The 26,910-nt window shown below is 43.8% G+C and overlaps 1 protein-coding gene across 1 annotated transcript in view; it reads right to left on the bottom strand.

Moving 5' to 3' along the window:
• Nucleotides 1-26,910, bottom strand: part of CSMD2 (CUB and Sushi multiple domains 2) — a 1,634,099-nt gene that overhangs the window by 406,853 nt on the left and 1,200,336 nt on the right. Inside the window, exon 15 of the mRNA XM_085648024.1 lies at nucleotides 18,057-18,251. Coding sequence (XP_085504150.1) covers nucleotides 18,057-18,251 — 195 coding nt within the window. The remainder of the gene's footprint in view (nucleotides 1-18,056; nucleotides 18,252-26,910) is intronic.

Below are 26,910 nucleotides of genomic sequence, written 5' to 3'. Positions count from 1 at the left end.
GGACGGAAACATATGGGAGAGGCAGAGGCAGAACATTGGTCCCTGGGGTTGTCACCAAATGAGATACAGCGGGTAAAGGGGAGCAGCGGGGGAGGCTGCGGACTGTGTGACCACTGGATGGGGACAGAACAGGGTGAAGAGTCGTGGCTGGGAGGCCAAGAAGCTTTGCGGGGTAAGCAGGGATAGACCTTTGAAGGTGGGGGGCTGGGACTTTGTGGGGTACACACTCGAAGGAGGGGATGAGGGAAGCTGCCAAGCTCCATGCCCAATCCCGTAGCTATGAGCAGCCCCTGAAAGCAGCAGGAGTGTTTCCCACTGCTGCGAAGGGTCGATGAAGCTGTCATGTTCTTCACGAGATTTGCACTTTTCAAAACATAGAAAGATTGGAAAAGAAAAGAGAAAAATACAAGTTGTACAACCTACTTATAGGCTGCGGGTGCATTCATTCTGTGGTGTTCTGGGAACCCACTGGCTTGTCACACAAATAGTTATTTTGTATTAGCAACATAACCCCCCCTCACACACCCCACCCCACCCCCAGGTAGAAGTAACTTAATTAAATGCAGATCCAACCTTTGAATCGCTTTGTGAATTATGTTACATTCACAGGTGCCATTAAAATTTTGCAGGTGCTTACTCCTCATCAATGGTTTGATCATATATCCTTTAGAATGATAATATTCAGGTTTTCTTTAGGTCAAATTTCAGCCTGTTTTTTAAGATATCAAACAAATATTTAGGCACTTGTCTAAATGCTTTGTTTAGACTTTTGGTGTCATAGGGCCAAAACGCGCCTTACACCAAAGTTGTTCGTTAGCAGTAAGCACTGTAGGGTTGGCTTCCCTCCTTTTATGGCACAGTTCAATAACAAAAAAGTGAATCATTGCAAACTACTTCCAACTTTTGTTTTTAATCTACCATGCTTTAAAAGTATTGGCACTGTTAACAGTCACCCCATCCTCTAATGTACAGCAGTCGGCTGTTTGCCATATAATCATATTGCACAAACGGTTTGCCCGACAATTAGTATCCAAAGCTTATTAAGGGTTGAATGACCATTAGAAGAAAAAATGCATTTTTGCTGGATTACAGAAAATGGCATGACTCCATGAGGTATCTTTGTGACTCAATAGTTTGGTTCCAACCCAACAGCTGAGTGCATGTGTATCGTACAGTGAGTCAAATTTGAGCAACGAGCACCTGCTTTACATGGCGGTCCTATATATGCCCCTCATCACTTTCTAAGTCTTTTGGAGCCCACTGGCAATGACTGTGTGACTTTACATAAGATCAAGCTGGGCTGCTAGGGGTGGAGTAAGTTCTCTCTTCCTTTTGTTGCTCAAATCCCTATCCCGCTTTGCTGAGCGTGGGCTTCCCACTAGGATTTAACATACACCTAGGCACTTTATGTGTGTTAGTTACGCCGGGCCCGTGTCTAAGAATGACTTTTTGTAATGTGCAGGTGCCCCAATGCCCATGGGCAGTGCTCAGTTAGCCCTTCAAGGCAAGGTGGGCGGCTAGGGAGGTAGAAAGCTTGCTGAGGCCATAAGTCCCCATCCTCATCTACATCAAGCTGGGTTGCTAGGGACTGAGTAACCCTAGGATACACCATGCACTTCAGCACTTTATGCATAGTAGGCACCCCGGGCTAATGATTAGGTATGGTTAATTTAATATTTATGATTATTATCCTTTTTTATCACTGGCAGCCACATTTTTATATTGTTTGCATATTCCTTTTTTAATAACAAACACTGTGATATGTGAATGTAGGTCTTGACAATGTTTATGGTTTTTATTGACAAATAAACTATATATTCATTCAAGTAACGACAAAAAATAGCCATAGAAGTGTTGGAGCATTGCAACATGAGGCAGTGTACACATCACGGCTCAGGAGATGCAAATGAGTCCGGGAGAGTCTAATTATATTTAATACTGAGGAAAGAAGGTGGTCTTTCACTCTTTCAGACCTGTCAACTCACGGTTGTATGTCGTTGCAACACATTCCGTTGCAACGCATGCCTTTATCACGCATACGTTGCAACGGAATGCTATTTCCAAGCATAACCTTTACCATGAATATTCCTTTACCACGCATACTTTTACAACGTTTTTCGTTGTAAATTCATGCATGGTAATGGCATACTCTTGGTAAAGGTTATACCCCTCCCCTGTACCCTTACGTGACCCCCACCAGCCCCCAATCCTTATTATAATTACCCCTGCCCGTTACCCTCAATCCATATATATATATATTTTTAACTTATATTCCCCATACCTCTTCATGTCGTCTCCTCTCCTTGATCTTCCTTGGTGACGTTGTACGTCGTAAAGAGGAAGCGTCATTCCATTTCCTCTAAAATGACTCTGATTGCCTCCACTTCCCGACGTTACAACAGGTTCTGGTTTTTTCGCGGGGAGACCTCCCCAAGCCCCCTTTTTTTACTCACTAATTTTTTTTGGGGGGGGGGGGAGACTCCCCAAGCCCCCCTTTTTTAATTGTAGCCTTTAACATATGTCTTCTCAGACAGTAAAAAAGGACTGAACCGGACGAAGAAGAAGACGTTCCAGTGCAGCTTGCGTGGTAAAGACAGTCATGGAAGGCATACACGTGGTAAAGACGTTTACGTGGTAAGTGTACCGTTGTAAATGTAACGTGTAGAAAATCCTTCGTGGTAAAGGATGTTTCCCTCAACATACACGGTGGCTCCGCGTGCCACAAGATAGCTGCTCCATTCACATGATAAGCTGGTGAGGAGCCATTACACAAGGTCGCTGGGAAGACAGGATGGAAACGGCTGAACAGAGTGGGCTTCTAGCTCCTTTTTGGAGGCTTTTGGAATAGAAATGTTGTAGCCGAATTCTCTATGCATTGCATGTTTTAAGTTAGCATCCGCAGCACCATTTTGTATTCAGCTGCCATTTTGAGCCATGATTGAAACTAACTTCTGTCTCACTCTGTCTGCCTCAGCAGAAAGCAGCTGCGGTATTTGTTTTTTTATTTCTCCAAGGTTGAGCTTTGCTGTACTAATGAATAGACTGTTTTTGTCATCACATACCTTTCTCACTAGATAGGCCTGCTCCCACCCTTAGAGCGGCGGGCACAGGCAGAGTAACCTTGATGCTGAGATAGCATGCACCCAGTCTCTGGATCGCAGCCCATCCTTCTGAACCTCCTTTGTTCACTAGCTACCAACTGGAAATTTCCAGTCTGGGCGTGTCTTTAGTGGTTCTGAAGATGTGCATTATGTATTACCACGTTGGCAGAGGTCAGTCCCTCAGTGCAATCTAAGGAGACTGTCAGACCGGACTCCACTTGGGTGTACCGCTAATAAATACCTTTGGTTTGTATTCTCTACTGTCTGACGACTGTTCATTTGTAATGAGGGCTTAGAGGTGGTCGCAGGTGACCCGGTTAGCCCTAATCGGATCAGTTCCTTCAAGGCTATGAACAGTCGATGTTCATTAAGGAGTATAAAACACCCAAGAACATTGGAGCTAGCCTCCGCAACATTTTTTTTCAATGGAGTGGTGTTGATATGGCAGGGAGTAGAAGTGCCTCTTAGGCCCACTGGAACTATATGATCCTGCAGATGTAATGTTTTCTGCATAATTAGGGATTTGCAGCTGTTGCTGCATTATCCCCCCCATCGTCTGCATAATTTGCTCATTTTAACAACAAAAACTGCAGATCAATTGGGTCGAAAGTCACTAAAAAATGCTACAACACGCATTGCTAGTAGTGAAAGGCCTTTTTTTCATACTGAGGCTGGCCACCTTTTAGTTGCTGCTTGCTTATTTTAGGTATTAAACTACTAATAATGAGGTGAACCTTTGCCCACACAGTTTTAACATGTGCAAACTTGAGAAAATAGTAAATACTGTTTCAAAATATGCTACTTTAGGCCACATAATTTACAATTTTTGCTGCATAGTTTTGTAAACACTACCACATAATTCACTCTTTCTTGCTGCAGAATTCGAGTGGCCCTGCTCTTAGATAGTTCTCGGCCCTCCCAAAGTCACAACTAACCCTGGGCGTAGTTCGCGAAGTAGCGCTACGCGTAGCTACGCAAAGTTCACTTTGCACTACGCGAGCAAGGCTAGCACTTCGTGAACTGCGTAGTACCCTGTTCGCACTGTGCAAGATGCCATTTTCAATGATTGCACAGTGCGGACAAGCATCTGCCACTGTGCAATCATTGAAAATGGCATCTTGCACAGTGCGAGCTGTAGTTTTCTGTCGCTCGAGTAGATTTTTACTCGAACTGCAGCTTTCTCAACGCAGACTGGTAGTTTCTCATCGCGAGCGGTCGCGAGCATACACGACCACTCGCAATGAGAAACCTGACCTCCCCGCGTTGAGAATCTCGCCAGTAGGTTTATTTTCCACGCTCGCGATCGCCAACTTGATGTTGCTGATCGCGAATGAAGAAAAAGTCTCGCCGGGATGTCATTTTGCTTGCTCGCGGTCGCCAACTTGACGTTGAGGACCGCAAGCAAGCAACAAATGATTGCTGCACTACGCTACGCTACGTGTGTTTGCACTATGCTACGTGCAATTCGCATAGTGCGAAGTAGCGCAAACTACGCGAGCGTAGCGTAGTGCTTTGCCCAGGCTTAGTCACAACCCCTCCAAATACGGTGAAATATTTTTTGAAGCTGGCAGGGCTGTTTTTTCTGAATTTCCTCTTGAATCTGTGGACCCTTAGAGGAAGCACCAGCGATTTCGAGGACTCGGGGTACCAACATTAGCTGCTCCTGACTCAGCCAAGGAAAACCAAATACATCCGCTGATCTTGATATGGCAATATTTCCCAACCAATAATGTTCTGGGTAAATTGATGGTGATTTCTGCGGCCAGCATCTAGTGCTGTGCTACAGCTGAAGTCCCCTGCAAAAACCCTCCACCAATTCACATCCTTATAAACCCCACACTTTGGCAGAGCTTCATGGGAGAAACTGGGAAAGCCAATTATTTCGCCCAATATTACTGTTTAACACTTCAAATGCCTTCCAATTCAAACACATGCAAATCTGCCTCGGCGCGCCGCTGCAGTAGGCATATGAAAGCATTGATTTCTGATGCCTAACCAGCCTCCTTTTAATGCCATTTCAGCTCTCTGAGCGGGAACTTTAAAGGTTTCGGCGGGACTTTGAAATCCTTATCAGAGACGTGGCTCGCCGCGGTGGGCAGGCAGGCCCCGCTACCTGGGGATAGCCGAGCAGGGAGGCAGGGTGCGTTTATACAGCGTTTATCGGCAGACGGATTAGACCTTCCCTAGGTCTCATCCGAGACAGAGGAAAATGGAGGCAGTTAAACATTCCTTTGTAAATTACTTTATTTTTAAATGTGTATTTAATGCGGCTGTGGCGCGTTTTCTTTATTTACTATTTCGTTTCTAAATCACCGGAAAGTCAGCAAATACAAGGTGTCTTCGACAGAAATGTTTATTTTGGATGCGTCTCTCCTACGTTTACAGTTTTATCCGAACCCTACTGCTTATCCTTCAAAGGCTGCTTCAGTGATACACCTTTGATCCAAAGCGCCCTCAAGTCCGATATTTGCCGATCACCATTTCTCAGGCCCAGTGTTAATTTGAGCTGGTGGTTTCCGGTGGGGCCGGCACTTATTTTTCTGCATCAGGCATTTACTGCGAGCAAAAGCCATATATATGGCAAAGACGGAGGAAGAGAAGGATGGACAAGCGTCACAAAGGGAGAAAGCTGCAAGAGTGAGCTGAAGATACAGGGAGTGGCTGTAAATCGATTAAAGAGGCCCGAGATGGCTTTAGGATTATATTGCCACACTATTCTGTGTGGCGCATTATATTGCAGAAGCCGCCTGTTTCAGAGGAGAGCTTTGGGCGCCAGCATGTTTTTATTGACAAATTAAGCACCCCGGTCTCCTTTCAGACGCATGTGCTGCCTTCATTCTATGATGCTAGAGAGGGTCTGACCAAAATCGCTGGAATGTACCAGAGGATGCCAGAAATTTCCTCAAGTTCTAGGTCAAACTTCAAAGAATGGTTTCCTAGTGGAATAGGGAAAAATCCTGCATCTCAGGCTATTAGACCACAATTTGTTTATATGTAATTTACCATAATTTCCCACATATTCCATCCAGGCCTTCGGTCAGGAATTTACCCTCCTAAGCAGAATGAGGGAAGGGAATTCCGCCCCTTCCCTAGTGGTTTGCCACACTTATGAATCTGTGGCTGTTTAACAAAGTAGGCAACAAGGGCCAGGTGCCACGTTTTTATTGCAGTAGGGACAGGTGTTTTGGCTGCTGTTTATTACTCCAGTGCTTTGATAATTAAGATTTTTACCACATACCAAATACCTCTTAACACTGTTCTAATGTCACATAAGTGTCACTTAAACTACTCCTAGTGGCCTGCTTTTTTCGTTTATGCTTAGTGAAGGTATAATTTAAAAAAAACCTTTGTTGAGTCTTATAAATTGATCTATTTTAATTCACAATATTGAGCTTAAAATATTTTCATGGAAATGCTATTCTAAAAATATTACATTTACTATATTTTGAGTGCAATTGGCATAACTACATTAAATTGGCATAACACTAAGGGTTGTAAAATTGAGAAAATCTGCTTCTACAAATTTAACTGAAATTGATGAAAATGTCAGGAAATCTGATGAGATTTGTGAAGTGTAAGGAAAATATTTCGGGAGTTGGCAAAAAGAATTGTGAGAGAAAAAACCCTGAAAATTGACCTTCTAATTATATTTACTTATATATATCAATATCGAAATGCCTTTTATAAGAAAATGCCTCTTTTTGCATGATCATCCCTATTTTTTGTGGACTAATGTTGTAGGTTTTTAGACTCTGTGCTCTGACCCCCTACAAAATGTAGAAATTGATTATACTCCTAATAGGCATATTTACCTTATCTGTAAATCCCTAGAATATGGTAAAATGGTAGTTACGTGACCACCAGCACCTAGGGGTCCACACACAGGTGAGGGCAGCGGCGGTCAGTAGTAGGAGTAACTGCAGGGCGGTGACGTGGGGAGGGGGAGGGGCAGGGTGGGTGGTACTAAACTATGGAGTTCGTGCACTTCGGAGGCAGCAGAGATAATTCCGAATCTGCCCAGCAGAGAGCAGCAGAGTACCGCAGAAGCGGCGAGCGAGCGAGCAGCGAGCACCAGAGAGTCGCGGAAGTGGCGAGAGAGCAGTAGCAGTATCGCTGAGCCCGGTCGAGTTGCAGACCTACCCCTGACCAGGTGCCTGACCCCCCCGGACCCCGTCGGAGACCACCAACCCCCGAGGCGGCGCAGCATCTGAACGTGAGCAGCTCCAGACGTGAGCAAGCTCAATCTTCACAGAGCTCGCACCTGAAGTTACGTGCCGTAGGGGTGGAGACAGTGCACGGGAGCTCTGGTCCCGGTTCAGCCGCATCACCGGAAGAATCTCTGCGGCTACCTGCCCGCCCGCCTGCACCCGCACTGAACCCTGACCCCTTACGGCATCAAGGGAGTCTCGGTGGTTTGCCAGGATCGGGCACAAGCCCATTGTTTAACAAATAAGAGCCAAGCGTGAGGTATTTGCCCGACTCACTGAGTCCTGAGCTAGGACCTGGCGACTTGCGATCCGTGCATCAGGATTGCACTCTCTGCCCTCCAGTAAGTACAGCCAGCCCGTCCAGCAGTAGCAGCAGTAAGAAGTGAGGAGAGGAGCGGAGCTGAGCTGACACTTACCAATTCACTGGTTCTGACCCAGCCATCGTTCCCCTGACCTCAGTCCTCCCCAGGAAACCTAGGGGGGAGCTAGAGCTGGCCGGAGACCCCGAAGATGCGACGCACGGCAGGCAGGCAATCCAGGAAAACTGGGGAGAACCACAGAGAGCCACCAGCAGCAATCCAGCGAGCTAGCAGGAACAGCCGGGATAGCCGTGAAAGGGGCAGCAGGACAGCAGGTAAGCCGCGAACCGCAAGCCGAGAGCTGTGAGGGGAGGCATCGGGGGAGGGAGGACCAGACCCCGGACCAGGACCCAGGACCCGGGCAGAGGTCGAGTAATTCAGCCCACAGAGGCCCCCACAGGGAACGGAAAGCTTTGAGTCGCTAAGTAATAAGAGCGCAGGAAAGCATAAGTGGCGACCACAGAAGGCAGGTTAGTAGTGCAGTAAAAACGCGGACAGTGCACTAGTAGCAATCAATAGTAACAGCAAGCCACGGGAAAGCAACGCCTAGAGTTGAAAAGGAGCCCAACAAGGCATAAAAGCAAGGGTAAAGGACTACAGAAGCACCGGCGCAGATCATCAGCTGACAGAACAGGATAACGCACATACAAGGACAACATGAGGTCAGGAAGAGAAAGAAAACCTCCAACAAAGCAAACGGCGAAGAACAAAAGGAATAACATAATCTCAAGCGCAGGGCCATTAACAAAAAACAAACGATTATCCAATAGCTCCAACGACATAGACTTACAAGGGAGTCTTAACACCGTAATTGACTCCTTCATAGACGAAAAACAGTTAACAGAGACAGACCAAACCAAGACCTTAACTTCCGATTTACCACTAACCAAAAAAACGAGAAAGAGACAGGATCTAATCAACTTTGCAGGTCAGCATCCAACAACTAAATATGATTTCCAACCAAAAATTTACACCAAATTCACCTTTTTAAAGAACCCGGGAAACAAGATTTATTCATCAAACTATACTGCAACAGGTTTGCAAACCCCATTGCAATCCGCTGACACAAGCAAATCTTTGCCCCAAGCCTATAATCAAACTGTAGTCGAACTACATAAACCTCCAAGTCTAAGGGAGAATAAAGAACAAATCATAGATAAAACCGGGGCCAGAGAAGAACTGGAACTAGACGACATTAACCTAACGCCGAACAAAGGCGTAACTAAACCAGGTGACATTAATCCAGCCCCGCTAACGGAAGGTCAAATCCAGGAACCAATTGTATCCCGCAAAATGCTAAAAGATGTCACACCAGGCAAACTTGCTTCAGAGCTGGATGACTCACCAGGACTTCCTGGCAACCGCACCCTAAATAGAGAGATCTCCCCAACTCAACTTCCAACTCTCAGCTCCGCGCCTACAGAGATAACGGCCAAGATGTATGCAAAAAAAGACTCAGAAATCAATCCATCCAGCGGTCACGAAGTTTGTTTCGAGTTAGAACTAAATTACCCCTTTGACAACAAGGGACAAGTTCTAGAGGAAAAAGCAACATGCCCAAAAAATTCCTCCCCCATCAAAGTAACAAGGGACTCATTTTCTTTGGAAAAAGATATGACTTTCCTGGTAACACAAGAATGGAATGATCTAGTGGCCGCTTATAACGCAAAACAACCTGCGAACCGACCAAGAAATGAGAGCATACACCAGTCCCCAGAAGGGACAAGAGACCCCACCGATATCTTCTGGACAACTTTACTTAATACAATTCAACTATCATCCACAGCCCTCCAGTATCAATCAGACAAATTAGACTTACAACTGATAGTTTTACATAAGCTGGCAGAGGCCACAACGGGGATTGATAGAAAACTCGCCGATCTTAACGGCCTTATCAAAAGAGGACAAGAGTCAGTAAAACTGACTCAAATTGAAAGAACCAATTGCGTATGCTCACCGATAATCGACAAACTATCTTCATTACCAACGATGCTAGGAAATCTCTTGGAGGATATAAAATCAACAACAACAATGCCATTAACAAACAAGGCAAGGTTGGAAAGTCCATCTTGCGACATAATTCTAACTGCACAAGAAAACGACTTAGTCGGCGCCACACAGCAACGGTTCCAGCAGCCAAACCTTGTAAAAACAACAGAAGAGACCTCAGAGAACAACTCAGCAAAAGGTCAAGTAGACCTAGTGCAGGATCTAAAAAACGCGCGCACTCGAAGAAAACAAATAAGGAAGGGCAGGTATAATAAACCAGCTAGCCAACCGCCCACACAAGAGATCGGCCCGGCAACTCCACCAAAGGTGCAGGATCAGCCGGGAGTTACATCCCAACCCATGGAATACAAAAATCCTTCACCTCAACACATAAATCAATCAGTTAAAGAAACACCATTCAAAACAAGAATAGGAACTTTGACCACAACAAACGACGAAACCAGGGAACAATCAGGGCAGGAGTTACAGTGTCACCTAAGATCCCCAACCCACAAGACCAAAAGGGGCTACAGCGCATGTCAAGCAGAGGAACCACCAGCGGACCCAGAAGCCGGTAAATATACCCAAGAAGAATCTGAAATCTCTAGAACATCGACTACAGTAACCGCCCATCCAACAAACAGTACACACCCCATAATACAGCCAAAAACCAAAGAACTGAAAGGCAACTTGCAAGCAGACATTACAACAGTAGAAGATAGCAGCAAAACCAAGGAATTAAAACATAGCGCAAGAACAATCCATAGCTCAACATTATCCAATACCCAGAGCTTACAAGAGAACAATACAACTAATCAACAATCACACCAGGAATCGCGGCCCCCAAGCGAATCTGAATCAGATACAATACTTTTCATACCCGAATTTAAATCTAGAGGAAGAGCAGACACCCTAAATAGGGGCAACATACTGAAGTTAATTAATTCAATCGACAAATTAGAAAATATAAACACCCTCGACTTGCTCGCCATCGAATTCCATCCAGCCCAATCGCCCAATGGAAATGAAATAACGAAGACCTTCTGGACAACTAACAATGTTGCTAACCAAATCATGCAGGAAACAAGCAGATTCTCCCATTGGGGAATTAAACTCCAAGCAGTAAAAAGGCCAGCGTATCCTACTCCGCTACTTGAAGAAAACTACCGGGATCGCCATCAAAATGTCAAATCGATTTTGAAAGGTGCTCTCAGTCGATCGCCGGGAGTGGGAAACCATCAAACTAATCTTCAACGACTAAGCCCTAATCAACTAGCTCTATGCAGAACAACCATAACACGGACCGTAAATTGACATACAGCACCAGCACCAACTACCAATTCAGGAGATACCTCAAGATCTAATCTTAAAATTTGTAACTGGAACATAAACGGTCTCATGGACAAACTAGAGGACCCCGAAATAATAAATTATTTTAATACCTTCGACTTGATACTCCTACAGGAAACATGGGAGACAAATGAAATATCACTACAAGGCTATACAAGTCAATCAAACCCGGCAATCAGTAGCTCCCCATTTGGACACAGGGCAGGAGGATTGGCAATATTCACTTCAATAACAACAATAGGTGAAATAGAAACACTTACAGTAAACCTAACTCCACCAAATGCGATACAGGTATTATCATTAACACTTACATCCAACTCAACCATTAAAGAGCTATACATCGTCAATTTATATATACATCCAAAGCACAGACACTCCGGTTCAACGGAACTCGTCAAACTACTAACAAAATTAATGGAAGACAGGGACATGGAAAAGACGTTTATAGCAGGCGACTTTAACCTTCACCTCTTTGGCGACAAAACAACAGACGATATGACCAAGGAAATGGATAAAGTTTGGGAAATTCCAAGTCAATCTTTCCCGACCCGAAGCAAACCTACAAAAACAGCTTCCCAACTGTTGAAAGAGCTAGAGCAGCTAAATTTGAGAGTACTCAACGGTCGCCACGAAGAGGACATTCCACCGGCACCAACATTCTTCTCTTCAATAACCACCTCATACCTAGACTATATGTTGGTGACTCTTCCACTTTACGATAAAATAAGCAAGTTTAGGATAGGAGAAGGCTCTCAAAGTGACCACTTACCTTTGGAAGCCAATCTGAGCTTGACTTGCGAAAACAAAGCAGAGGTGCAAAAAAGCCAAACTGGCATAGATTACACAGCAAACTACAGACGAATAAGGTGTAAAACGTCAGAAATCGAGAAGTTAGCAGCCAGCGCAAAAGTCATCATACACCATTCACCCAGCCCACATCTTAACTTAACCAACATCTGGGCAAATTTCACACAGACATTGGGAGCTAAACATGGGACTGAACTAAAAACCCACAAAGGACACACCTCATGGTCTACTTTCGGTAAAATAACAACGCCAGAGATAAAAAACATAAAACGAGGTATAGCAAAGATCCTCAAGCGGCTCCGGAAAGACCCCAACACCGATACCCTACAACAGGAGCTTCGCACTCAAAAAGCTCAATTAAAAAAGAAAATTTGGGCAAGGAAAAGACAACTGGATGAGGACCTCTGGGTAAAAATCGCCTACAGTTCTAAACAAAAGAACAGCTCTAACTTCTGGAAAATAATTCATAATCTTCAGCACCCGGGCCACAAAGGAATAGACTCTAATATATCAGAATCTGACTGGGCCAACTTTCTAGAAGCACACTTCAAAACAGTTGCTCTGGAAGAGGAGACCTCCATCGGCGATGATCGGTCTGATGATACGTATCTGAACCTAGAAAAGGTCAGCACATCCAATAAAGTAGAAAATTCACCCTACATGAATAAGTCAACTCACCACCAAGCACAAAAGGAGTTCAGAGAACAACCAACACCATCTGATCTAACAGAGTATAAGGAGGAAACCCATTACCCAGAAATAGCGGACAGAATTATATCCCAAATATCTAAAGGTAAAACAGAGGGAGCCCCCGGTCCAAACGGGATACCGCCAATATTGTACAAAAACGACACAGCATTTTGGAGCAAAATTCTAGCACCAGTCTTCTGTGAAATTAGAACAACAACTATAATTCCACCATCTTGGAAAGGATCAATCATAAGTCCGATCTACAAAAAGGGGGCCAGGAAAGATCCTAGAAGCTATCGCCTCATAGCTCTAATCGACACCGAGGCGAAATACTATGCGGGCCTAATTTTGGAGGATTTAACAGCTTGGGCAACAGAAAAAAACATCATCACAGTAACCCAAACTGGGTTCCGAAGCGGCCATGGAACTACAACAAATATCATGGTGCTAACCCTTTTGATAGAAGCGGCGAAAACCACCAAAACCTCCCTATTTCTAAGCTTCATCGATTACTCCGCCGCCTTCGATAATGTGGACCGGCACAAGCTTTGGCAGAAACTGGACAAATGGGGAATTCCAGGACCGCTTTTACAGCAGCTGGTAATGCTCCACACCAACACTTGGGTCAGGATCAAATTAGGTTCTGGGAGGTTTCTTTCCAGAAAAATACAGACCAACAAGGGACTGAAACAAGGCTGCGTCTTGGCCCCAATGTTATTTAACCTTTTTCTAGCAGATCTTCCAAGAGAGCTTACAACAATCACATCTCATGCACCACGGCTGGGCGACACACTATTGTCTAACCTCCTTTACGCCGATGATTTGGTCCTCATCAGCCGGTCCCCTGTTGGCCTTCAACATCTTTTAGACAAAACAAACGAATTCTCCAAAGTTAATTCATTAACAATCAACCTAAACAAAACCAAAATAATGACAATAAATTATCATAAAAAAAGGAAATGTCTATGGCGTTTGGATAGTCAGAAACTAGAGCAGGTACTATCCTACAAATATTTAGGCATCATATTAGACTGCAATGGCTCCTTTAAACAGCAATTAGAAGCCATTCGTCGGAAGGGCACAACCTTTTCCATGTCGATAAAGCCACTCCAGAAAGCCCTTCCAGACCGGTCCCTTGGCCCTCTCTTGCAGGTAATAAAAGCACGCTTACAACCAATGCTTACCTATGGCTTTGAATCTATGCAAGGCAAAGACGCAACAACATTGGATAACACCATCAGTCGTGCATATAGGGTAATATTCCACCTTACAACTTACTCGTCACCAGCTCAAATTTGCCTAGAGTTCGGCTTACAAAAACAAACAGTGGAGAGAAGAGGCGCATACATAAAAAGCTGGTGGAAAATAAGAAAAGCTGAACAAGGAACCCTAAATGCACATCTCTGGATTGAACTGATAAAACGAGATAAATCCCCAGCAAGGACCTATTTAATGGAATCACTGGTCATCTTGGGTCTAACAGAACTGTGGGAATCTCCAACCGATGCCGGTACCTTCAAAAGAGTGGTAACAAAAGTTACCAAGGCGATCTCATTGAAAGAGGACAAGGCAACTTTAGCCAAGAGAGAGCATGGATGGGGAGTTTTGAAAGATTACACAACTCTCAAACCACAACAGTACCTAACAACGGGTCTCACACATAAAACAAAAAACAAGTTCCTTAACCTCCGCCTAGGAAACATACCCATAATGCCACATTTAGCACCCTGGAAGAGGGATAAAACAAAAAATCTTTGCAGACTATGCCTCTCCGGCAAGGAGGATCTAATACACATTATCTGTATTTGTAAAAACCTTTTGGACATAAGGCGTTCCCTGCTCCGGACCCTTTGGAATCAGAGGAGGACGACCAGCTGCAGACAGGCCGTGTTGCTCTGTTTTAACCCCACGGAAACTCAATTAAATTGCAGAACAACAAAAATTTTTGAAATAGTTGCGGCCAGACTCAAATAAAAAACGGGACACTAATAGACTCCAACTAAGACTTTTTAAAATTCTTTTAAAGACCTCAAATAAGCTGATATTTTCCTTTTAATTGGTTGTTTTAAATCCAAATTTTTAGCAATGAAACTATGCTATTAAATGTTGTGAGTTTTTATTAACTGTGCAATAAACTAAATCTAAATCTATGGATTACGGAGGTTTACAGGTAAATTAACATATAAATGAATAAAACGAATTTTGTTGCGTGCACTGCATCCCCAAATGCGATGCAGTGCATGCAACGAAATTCGTTTTATTAATTTATATGTTAACTTACCTGTAAACCTCTGTAATCCATAGTTTATTACCCCCCACCCTGCCCCTCCCCCTCCCCACGTCACCGCCCTGCAGTTACTCCTACTACCGACCGCTGCTGGGTGAGGGCAATCGTTACACTAATGCGCGCATCGTTTCAAGTATTTATAGGAGTAGTCCGAGCCTACCGCGATACCTCTGGTCGCAGCTCACGTACCGCGTCAGGGTACCGACGGACAGGTTAGGACACAGAGTAGAACTTTGTGAAAACACGATAGGCTCTGTTTAGAGTTGGGGCTTGAGATGCATAGTGAGAGGCTATTGTCAGAGACCACTGTAGCCAGTACTGTAGCAATTTTCTTAGATTCGTGACACAACAGGCCGTTATCCACATATACCAATCGAAGTTGGCACTAGCCCGCCATGAGTTCTCTGTTTAAGATTCTATTTTCTGGGTAATTAGGTTTGACATATTACAGTACTCATGCATGCATTATATGCTAATAAGATTAGAACTCCCCTACCTTATTCTCTTTTTGAGAATGCCTGTTGGACACATTCCTTTTAAACGGTTTTGGTTATCCACCCTTGATCCATCGATCATAGTTGTTTGTGGGCCAAGCTCTATGTTACAAGCGCTTGTGATGTTGCATATCTTAATGTACATCGTTTCCCCTTCATTTTCCCTTTATATTTTGCAGAGCGGGGTCCTCTTCCCTGAGCTGTTGCCAGGTCGAGGTGTGGCCGTATTTCCCAAAATTTTGGGTAAGTGTTTTGACCATAGTGAACTAGAAGACCCAAAGAGGCAAGACATTATAAATTACAAATTCTTTCTCAGTTGGCATGATGTCATGTGGATAACGTTTTAACATATGAGTTTGATTTGTGATTACTCAGTACTTTTTCTCACTTTTGCAGGTACATCCAGTCATATCTGACCACAACCAATAGGATTACTGGTTTAGTATCACTATTTTATTTATTTTTCTGTTTTTCACTTACATACAGCAGCAGCTTTTACATTTTTCAGTCCTGATTAAAGCCTAGATACCGAATGAGATCACGTAGGCTGAAACATGTCGACCTTATTATAATATCGGGCAGTTTAAATCCATACTGCTGGCTGCACCGTTTTTAACTCTACCGGTGTGAGCAAGCAAATAAAGAATAATTTTTGCCCCCACTAGGTAGTTTTAATTTTACTACTCTTTTGGAGCACTTGACACTTGCGCTATGTCCTCACTACACTATCATCCATCTATGGGATTTTAGCATCCTTATTAGAATAGAAACATCTCTAAAACATCCCTGAGCTCCTCTCTCACATTGAGGAGGTTGTAGCCCTCGATGGGACTAGGTTTTCCCATTGGGAGGAGAAACCCATATGATGAAGCATGACACCTATGGTGTGTGAGGGTTTTCGTCCTTTAAGGGATTTCTCCCCAGTGGAGATTTTGTGAGACACATATCCGTTATCCACTGACATTTTGCCCCTAGATATAGACCCGAGGAGTTTCCTGTGTTATAATTGCATTGAATAGGGCATTTACTCCTCGCAGGTCTCTAAACTCCTTCCCTTGGACCCTCTTCCCCCTTATTTGTGTTGCTATGGTAAAATGGAACCAATGGCAAGTAAGGTACATGACACTAGTGGACCTCATCACTCATTGTATGACCCACTAAAGAGACAGTGCAAGCATGACTGCAGACCTACCATTGCAGACTGGCTGTGTTGTTTTAAAACTGCAAATTCGGCCTGTCAAAACAGGCCCATATATTATTTTTAAATATTAATAAGTAACCCCTAAGTATGCCTTATTACCCATAAAGCGATACCAAAGATGATGATGGACGGAGCGCTTGAGCAAATCAAACACTCACCCCCAGTCAACTGATCTGGGTTTAATCCATCATCATTCTTTAGCTCACTCCACCACCCCAGTTCAGACATGGCCATATGCAAATCAGTCTGACCCTGTGCCTCATGGGAACAGTCCAGCCCGAACTGCCAAGCCATATCTTCCCTGGACCGGAAACAAGCTTCCTAGGACCGGTTTCTGGCATTTCAGCCGTCTTCAGCCAGGCTTGCTTGAATCCAGTGGCAAAGTGAGAAAGGGACTCACGTCTGAGCATACCCTGCCAACTTATGGCGAACAAAGCGGTACAAAAGGGGGTGGTGATGGACGGAGCATCAGAACCAATCAAACACTCACACCCAGTCAACAGATCTGGGTTTGATCCATCACCGTTCTTTATCCCACTCTTCCGTGGCAGTTCGGGCTGGACTGTTCCCATGAAGCAGGATGCAAGGTATTAATAAGTAGGACATGTAAACGTTTAATGTTAACCATTTCTTTAGAGTAAAAAGGCCCCAAAAGCTATTTTTAGAGTAGCAGGGTTGGCGGTTCCATAGAAAAGCACTGGGATACAATATCAAATGTAGTAATGTTATCCCTGGTACAAAACACCTACAAATGTAATTCTTATACTTTAAAAATATTTATAACAAGCCCATTTCACTGGTGCAGTCAGAGTTTCAATATGCATTTTGGAAAAGGCATACAGCCTAAAGCCTCTGCAGGTCCATTTACAGGTTCTCCAACTGTTACCCAGAAGCCGAATAGTCCCCTTGATGTGGTTTGAACTTGCTCCCAGAGCTGAGACAAAGGCCTTGGGTGTGAGGAGATGCTCTGTTCCCCCGGCAGGATGACCATCTGGGCTGTGTCCAGAAACTTAATTAACTTCAAAGAGGCCTACCCTGCCACAGGCAAATGTTAGCTCACACGTGGGCAGGGCTTCACTTTGTCCCTTCAGTCAGGCAGGCACTAATCCTGGTGGTAGAGGGGCTGCCAAAGAACGGGTTTGAAGTGAATACAGAGAAGAGGTTGCCCATTTCCCTGGCCACACCTCTGGGGTGGGCACACAGACTCAGCCCAAAGGGAGAAGAGGTTCACCATCTTGGATTCAGGCAGAGAGAAACACTGTTGGCAGCAGGGCACACAGGAATAAGTGGGGACGATGAAGTATTTCACTATAACTAGTGTCTAGCTTAAGTTCATAGGGTTGAATATGTGCCACATTTCAGAACATTCATATTAAAATAAAATGGGAATCATTTACTTAGCCTTTTTTATCCTGAACTCTGGAATGACTTCAGCTCTTGTAGTCCTTTGTTGGGCAACCCTGCATTGAATTATTCTCTCAGAAACAACCTTTCCTCCAAGCATTGCTTATATGAAAAGCTAGTACAACTGTGCGTACCAAAGACAAAGCCACCAAACACTAGAACATACCTTCACACCGCAGCACTGCGTTGTTCCACACCACGTTGCCTTCCTTAAGCACACAGGTGATTGTTTCCGAGCCATGAGTCCGGATAAATCCTTCGTCGCAAAGGAAGGACAGGGAGCTACCAAGCTGCAGGCTGTCACCAAATCTCTTTCCATTGACTGGCACTCCCGGATCAGGACACTCATTGTGGCGGAACGCTACAGGAAGAAAGTTGAAGAGGGAAAGTATGGGAGCAATAAAAAAAATCATTTCATGTGGATACAATGATTAGTTCATTAATTCTTTCACACAAAAGAATGCCAGAACGTGTTCACGAACATATTACTTATCGCTGCCATTATGGCAAAACAGTAGTATTTGGTGGAAAAGTACACAGTTTTTTCAGTTCATAAACTTGCAAATTCTAGTACTTCCCCCAACTTTTAGTCGGGCTTAGGTTTTCTCCCTAAAACACGTTTGTGGCAGAAATTTACTAGGAAACCTTTTCTAGTGGAAATGAAATCTTTTAAATTGGGGTTTTCTGGGTTTTTCTGCAACCAAACCCCCTGCGAGTAGCTTTTTTACCTACTCATTTTTTGTTAAACTTTTCAAATATTAGAGAGTTTGAAAAAGAAAAGATGGTCTCCTGCTGGGCAAACACATATCACTGCCCTTTTCCAGTGGATAAAAGTCCAGAGACAACAGATAAACCATGGGGAAAAGAAAACACAAGTTAGAAATTGGCAGCATTTAAGCTAAGTGGAGAAAGTAAATATGTAGCAATTCCGAAGACCGCCTTTCCCAATGCCCTCAGTGCCATCACTTATGGAGCAAATTATCAAAGCTAGAGCTCTCCTTGGTTTTAGGAAGGCAGTACCAGATGCTGTAAATTCAGATTGTGTGAATATGTGCAGGCACTTTTCAAACAAAAAATAAGATTATTGAAATAAAATGAAGACTAACATTAAAAGTCAGGAAAACTCAGTGTGTTTCTGTATTGCACTCTATCATGCAATGAAAGTAATTGTGTATCAGTCCTTGGTGAAACACTCTGCCAATAAAGGAAAAGACTATTAAACAGTCGTTGCCTGTCCCCTGCTAAAGTGGCGAGGCTGGCCGGAGGAGGGACCTAGGAGGGTCTGCAGGGGGGTTTCTCGGCAGACAAAATAAAAAATAAATGAACTTACCTGATCGCTGCCGCCCTCGCCATCCGCTCAATCCCGCTCTTCCTGCTTCTGGGACAGGCTCCCAGACTGCATTGCGTCCAATCATGACACTGCATGAAAGCAGCATCAGGATTGGCCTGAGCGCTACAACTTTGCGCTCCCAGGCAAACTGTGAGCCAGTGCCTGCTTTCCCCAGCCCCAGAAACGCAGCTGGGGCTGGAGAAAGCTTCATGCGCAGTGAAGGGTCAAGGGAGCGCACTAGCACTCCACTACCACAGTGTCATCCCCCTGGAGCCACCGCCAAGACTCGTTAGAGTCTTGAGGGCGGGTCCAGAGGGAATAAAAAATAAAACGATAATAAAACGGGTTAGAAACCTGTTTTATTATTGTTTCATTTGCAGCTGGTGGAGGGGGGGGCGGCACTCCTTCGCCCTTATGAAGGGGCCGCCGCTGCTAACAAATCACAATAACATAATATAACACATATATTTGTAAAGTGCATGTTTAGCCTTGTTTCTCTTGATGCTAAAATAAGAGATGTTTATTGTCACCCAACTGAATGATATTCATAAAGATTACCATTACAATGGGATAAAGAATATGCCATTCGTGTATGTTGATACGACATAGCAAAGATAAAACCCAAAGGACTAAATACAATACTCAGAACCGAATTTCATGGAGACAGTGCATTTTATGGTCAACTTGCCACGTATAGTACCGGAAAGACACTGTCCTAGGAGAGAAACATGGCTGACAACAGGACAGAGTGAAAGAAGCTTAACTGCCAAGGAGGGTAGAACAGCACCAGTTGGGCGCAGGTACAGCTCTGCAAGAGCAGTGGTCACAGTGGCGGGTCATTCATGGGGGCTTTAGGTGAACTAGTGAAATATCCTGCCTCACTCTGGAAACACATTCCTTGAAGTGATACAGCTTTTACATTAAAACAAATAATCAGAACCATCATTTGTGTACATTTAAAAGCGCAGTGTCACGCTGACAGTGAAAGAGGGCTCCACGGATTGCACTGCGCAATGCGCATGAATCGGCCGCTGGCTGCACCGCCCGGCCTATGCTTACAAAATACACTAGATAGCATGCTGCACTAGCCTCGGCACTGCAGCATGACAACTAATGTAGATTAGGCTGGGCTTGTCAGTCATACACTCTTAAGTCCAATCACAAGCAAGGATACATGAAAAGGGAAAGACTCGACTCCTATCCTAGCTTCTGATTGGACAAAAGGTTGTGGACCTGGCTCTGAAGCGCAGTGTGCTGGCCCTGGAAGTTGGAAATAGCGGGCCATGAGGTGCAGTGAAAAGTGCATGCTCAGAATATCTTCGGATACGTTTTATTTTTAGCATCTTCCGCCTCCTGTGTGTGTATGAAGAGAGATTGCTATGTTTGTCTGTATGCCTGAGAGCACCCAAGCCACCAGAGGTATTATTATTCCTTTAGAAATTAAGCAGTGGCAGCAAGTGCAGCAAAGGAAGCTTCTGCAACAATGCACAAAATGTACTATGTCAAATAATAAAAATACTTTACATTGCCTCACAATAAATTATTTTTAAAGCAGACAGGGACCGCAGAAGAAATTCAAGAAAGAAAGCACTTTGAATTCCTTCCGGTCTAATCAAAATGACACCTCAGAACCTGTAAAGAAGTCATTATGCATCGATGACAATATGTTGTTTAATGTTTCACCCGTTAATGCTTTTATGCCCAAAGTACCGGCTAGCTCTTATCCCTTATAATGATAGGCAGTTTATCGACCATGGAAGCATGAAAGTCAAAGTCTACTCTATGGATTGTCACACATATATCAACAATCAATTTAAAACTCAGTAAGTTATCTAACTGGCTAACAGTAGCCATGTCGTTGCTTTATAGTTATTCAACACTGTTGCTAATGGATACTTTGTTTTAACCCCTTCGATGCTGCGCAGATTCCGCCGCTGTGCTGACGGAATCTTGCGCGGGTGTGCTCATGACGGAATGGTTCCGTCATGAGCACAGCTCAACCGTGGGTCATGACGGAACCATTCCGTCATGAGCACCGAAGGGGTTAAATATAAAAGAAAAAACATTGCATTACTATGAGGTAAGACAGCTTAGTGAGTTGAACACCTGTTGCTTAGAGCGAGGCGCAATCTTCAATGTACATGTTGCTTTGGCAGGTATGAGTCACCCTTTCATAATTTCAAAGTTGATTTAGTGTGAGTCAAGTAATTAGCGGGTGGGTGAAAAATTCTGCTTTGCCGGCAGAGTTCGCAGAGTTTTGCCCACTCCGAGTTAGGCTTGGAGCACAGAGTTCCAGCAAAACTCTGCCAACTCCCCCTTGGCAGAGTTCTTTCACGTGTGTGGCTAGCCAACTTTAAGTTGATGAGTGTGAGCGAGAATTTGCATCACCCAGCACACTTTGTGGGTGCTAGAACGCCTCCAGGCTAGATTTGTCAATATGGGCAGTCGTGGCAGGTCATGACCGGTCGACAGGGCCGGACTGGGAACCACAACCGGCCCTGGCAAAGTGCTCGGCCGGCCCCCTCGGCTGCCGCCGAGCTCAGTGACAGGGCCGGTGTTTGGCCGATTTTGTTACAGGGCCGATTTTGCAGCTATGCTGCAAGAACAGCCCTGTAACAAAAACGGCCCCCAGGGGCCCAAAAGCGGCCCCCACCTGTGTGGCGCATCGGGGGATTGCCCGGTGCCTGCTACGGCTAGTCCAGCCCTGCCGTTCGAGTTGAGAAAGCTGAAAGAAGCAACGCTTTCTAGTGTGCTGTGTGGTGCAGTTCGCACAGATTTTACAGCACAGAACAAGCTCCAGATGCTAAAAATCAGTGCAAGCAGCGTGAGGTGCCGAATTCCACCCGCTCGCAGAACTCTGCGGAATCTCGCTGAGTTTTTATGTAACTCTGCGGAATTCCGTGGAGTGAAACTCCGCAAGTTCGCCAACCGTTAGTAGTACGGCATTACTTAACCATCATGAGCAAAAGTCAACTTTTGAGAACTTAACTGTATAGATATTCCTTCACCTGAACACTGCTCTGACTCAAGGGTTACGATGGATGAACATCGCTTTCTGACAAGTCAAATTAGAATCAATTTCTCTCACTTTCTTGTTTAGAAGCATCCAACTGGCTACCCGAGGCACTTTACTAAATAAATATTAAATAAACAGTCAATATTGACACTTTCTTAAGAACCCTGCTGGACCATAGGTTTGGCTGTAGCGAATTAGATTAATGTCAGCGAATGCTGTTGTGGTTTTCCTTCTGCACCAGATTTTAGTGCTGTTACATGCAAGCGGAAAAAATGTCTAACCTTTAATCTCGAGATTTAAATGAATGTTTCTTGTTTTTTTTCGATTGGTCCCATTACATTTGCTTTTGAAATGCATGTGTATTTGTAGATGATACTGTTGTGAGTGCTGTTCAACTGGTGTGTACTCTTCTTCCAGAATGCATTACACTGTTTTCAGTTTTACTCTTTAAATTAAACCAAATCACAGCTCATGTTTTCTGTGGGCAAAGGGGATTGGAAGAAGAGGAGGCGGGGTATAGAGAGGACTGTTTTAATGGTACCCCCTCAGTGCATTTAAAGTTTAAGGGAGAGGCAGGGGCGAGATGCAATGCATGTAAGAAGAGAGTTAAGAAAGGAGTTAACTCTTAGCCCTGTTGGGAGTATATTGGTGAACACAAGTTTCCATTTGTCAGCAGGCCTCTGAGTGCATCAGACAGACACAATATCATTAGCTTAGGAAACCTCTCTATTCGCCTGATCTTTTCCTGTCAATGCAGGTATCTGCCATTGGTGGTGACAGATGTCAATGCTCCATTGAGACTGACCCTCTGCAGTGCAGGTGTAATGCACTGGTTCAGATGCATGCACTGCCATATCCGTTTATGACTGCATAAAGCCAACATGTCTATTTATCGTGTACTTCACATGTTAGCAGAAATAGAAGCAGCGGCCATCAAATGTGTTCCTTTCTAGGACTATTCATTTGAAATGTCCAGTTTAACAATGATATGAAGCTTGCTCTGGTTGCAGAAATATAATGTACAACATGCACAACTTGCACATCTTTCCAAAATGTTGAAAAGTTTCAGTGCTGAGTGTGGTATAGAAACTGTTACAAGCCCTACTCCAACAGGAGCTTCCATTTGAAGGTTTCATTTGCTTTAAAATGTGCTCCGTACTAGCAGACCTGTCGGATATAGTACCTGTCTCTAGCTGGCACTCTAAGAACTTACTAACTGGGTCAGTCTTTCGAATGCTCATGATACACCAAAGAACATGTCATGTTTTACTATATAAAGAGAGAGAATAAGCTCTAGTCACTGTCCCATGATAATCACGGCTCATAGATGTTTTTGTATATATTACATATACAACCAAATGCATAATGCTACTTCTGTCATTTTTTAAGCATTCCATGATTATATTCTGTTTTTTCCTGAAAGAGAATGACACTGTGAGTGGGTTAGAATAAAAAGTGTAAGATTGCCCCCGGGTAATTGTACACATTTATGTTAGGTTGGCATAAGCTAAATCAATATTTTCCACTTTTTTCCACAGAAGACAAGTATTTCACTTCTGTCATGAAGATGGGGTGTCCTGCCCAGACTGTACATGGATGGGAAGGACACTCCCAAGTCCAGATCTTTGAACTGACACTGGTGACTATAGCGGCTTCACTCTCATTAAGGCAGGAAGGTGGCTTTATGCGTTTGGTCACATATTCTCTTTTATACAGAACAGTGGTGGGAGTCTGTGGTGCATATGTGTGTGTGAGAGAATGTGACATGTTGGCCGTATGTGGCTAAAATATGAGCATGGTGACAATCACAAGCTGTTTGGGGATACAAATGTATTTGATAACAATGAAAATGTGCTTAAGGGCAGCATTACTTTTTCATGAAAACAAAGACACATTTTTGGGGAACTGAATACATTTATCAAAAGAAAATGCTATATTTCAGGTTGAAATGTCTCTAGTTTTGTAAGCTCAACACAAGGAATGCATTTCTGAAATATATCTGATGCTGGTATTTGAGCAATAGGTTGAATTGAGTTTGGCGCCTTGTTTCCCCAGGACTCTTACCTCTATGGTTCCTATTTCGTACCTTTCATGGAGTCATCTCCTCATCTGTTCCACAGTACAGTTAAAGCTCCCCTCATATTGTCATTACTGCTGACTGATTCTGTAAGACTGGTCTAATCGACCAGATCCGGTGATCTCTATGTAATGCACAGTAGCATAGCTCTACGTACTTGTAAAGTTAGCACTGGCATCTGTGGGTTGTGACTGTTGACTTGTTCACCCTGCCCCTCCCAAGTAGATTCTCAGTCATAATACATGACTCAGAATCTTATTGGAAGAAGCTGGATGGAAAAGTGAAATGAAGAATGATGCTATACCCATTTTGAAAAAGATGTGACATTGCATACCTGCCTGAGAGATAGATATTGATCCCAGCTTTAAGAGACGTTATGGTGAAAATCAATTCTTTAGCCAATGCTCTTTCAACAGGTTTTGGTGAAGGCTAAATCTCACCCTGCATGTGAGTAGTGCCTGGCAGCCCAAAATAGTCTTGACATAGTTCGTCATTAACCTCTTCAAAACCTCTAGATTTTTTAGGTCAATGCATTAGAAAATTGTGATGGAAAATGTTCCAGTTCACAATGTGGTGCCATTCCAGTTGATAGGGACATAGCAATATCATTGATGAACAATGAACGGCATGAAGAAATTTTGTTTTTTTGAGCTAGAGAGCATTTAGGTTGAAAGGCCTAGAGAGCAATTAGACACAATATATTTGATTTTGATTTTAAAGAGTACTGATGAGATACCTGTTGTCAGGTTTTCACACCATGTTTGTTTTTAAGAAACTCAGGCCCATATTCATTACGTTTTTGCATCACACAATGGGACGCAAGGGCGACGCAAAACCTAAGTGAGATTTATGAAGCCATGAAAGGCCACCGTTCACGGCCGTGCATGGGTTGATAAATCTAGAGTAACACAAGGCAGTGCAACTCGTTGCCTTGTGTTACTCTGTGGCAAGGAGGCGTTCCATGGGTGGAGCGTGGGTGTTCCAACGCAGCCAACCATGGATTTTTAGCGCATTACCAGGTTTACCATAAATGCTACGCCTCCCCAGGCAAGGCATAACGAGGAGAAATATCTTTATTCTCCTCCTTTTTCCTCTTTCTACGTTTGCTACATAAATTTGGGCCTTAATGAGTATTTATACTTTTGACCATTATGTCTGTATTTTACAATATTTATTCTGTGCTTTGTGTGTAAGCTACAGCTAGTATATGTTCACAGTTATAATTTGTAAATGTACACGTGCATTTGGATGAAGGGTTTGTTTTAGTGATGTACAAAGCCATATATAATATATCACTTGTATGCAATATGCTCATAAGAAAACATTAACATAGCTGTACAAACACATATATTTTCACCTGGTTAAAGATTCATTATGAAACCTCATCCATTTTCTTTAGATTCCCTGCCTGTTAGTCTGCACAGCTATTTGCCTGGCAGTTTTGAATGACGTGCGTAGAGTCACTCAAAAGTATTTTTCTATTTTTAAAAATAGACATAAATAGATGGAATTCTGTGAATATTTAGCTGTAAAAATCGGTAGAAATGAAAAATGGGGAGCAGTATTTAAATGTTGCCACTATGGGGGTGGCAGGGACGTTGGCGAGCCCAAGCTTTGCCTGCTAAATGCCTGCTGAGAAGGGCACTCCTAAGAGGTGTGGCTGCGGGGGATATCCTGCTAGTGATATCTCTACGAGCAGGCGCCGGTAGCTGGGAGAATCTCACCATTTGGTTGTGAGAGCTAGCCATCTGTGTAACTGAAATTACATGAACAGATTTGGCTGCATTAAATACAGCGAGAGTATCTGCCACCCCGATTCACATATTGGCAGTCAGCGCTTGTGGGCGCATATTGACTTGCATTGCAGTGGCACAAATGTTGTGCGTGGTACGCAATGCTCTTGTGTAAGTGCGGGGTACTGATGGTTACAAGCTCCCTACTTGCCATGGAACCCTCCTGTTGTTATTGCGTAATGACAGCAACGACAATAGCCAACATGGAGTACCCTCTAACCCGGAGAGAAGTAACGGTGAACTACCTAGGCATCAGTGCTTAATTTGTAAAAATAATAAGTGCTAAGGCCCTCATTAAGAGGTCACTGCAGCTTGCACCACATATTGCCCCTGCCAGCGCTGCCAGTGATACTAATAACACAACTACTAACCATCACACTCCTACACGTGTGACAATTCAGGCTATTCTAGGCCCACAAAGCTATATGGAATACTTGGGCAGCACGTATTAGTCATTTTTACTGTATATTAAATTATTAAACAACTGTTTTTGTACTCATAGATAAAGAGCACCACCATGTGGCAGACTGTAATACGTGCTGGTGCTGACAATTAAGAGCCGGTGCCGAGGACAGGAAGCCTCATGCTCAAATTAAACACTGCTAGGCATGTATATATACACAGGGATTGTGAGAAAATTATCGTTGCAAATTATGGCTCCACTATGGAACAACTCAAACATAATATCGATATGTGGCTCACATTGCCCCTGTCCATAGCGAGAAGGATATCACTGAATAAAATGTTAACCTTGCCTAAGTTATTGTAACTCTGTCAACGCTACCATTTCGATCGATAATCAAT

This window comes from Triturus cristatus, chromosome 3_2, assembly GCF_964204655.1.
Source record: "Triturus cristatus chromosome 3_2, aTriCri1.1, whole genome shotgun sequence".
Lineage (NCBI taxonomy): Eukaryota > Metazoa > Chordata > Amphibia > Caudata > Salamandridae > Triturus > Triturus cristatus.
Note: the sequence above shows the minus strand (reverse complement) of the source record. Positions and strands in the feature narration are given on the sequence as shown.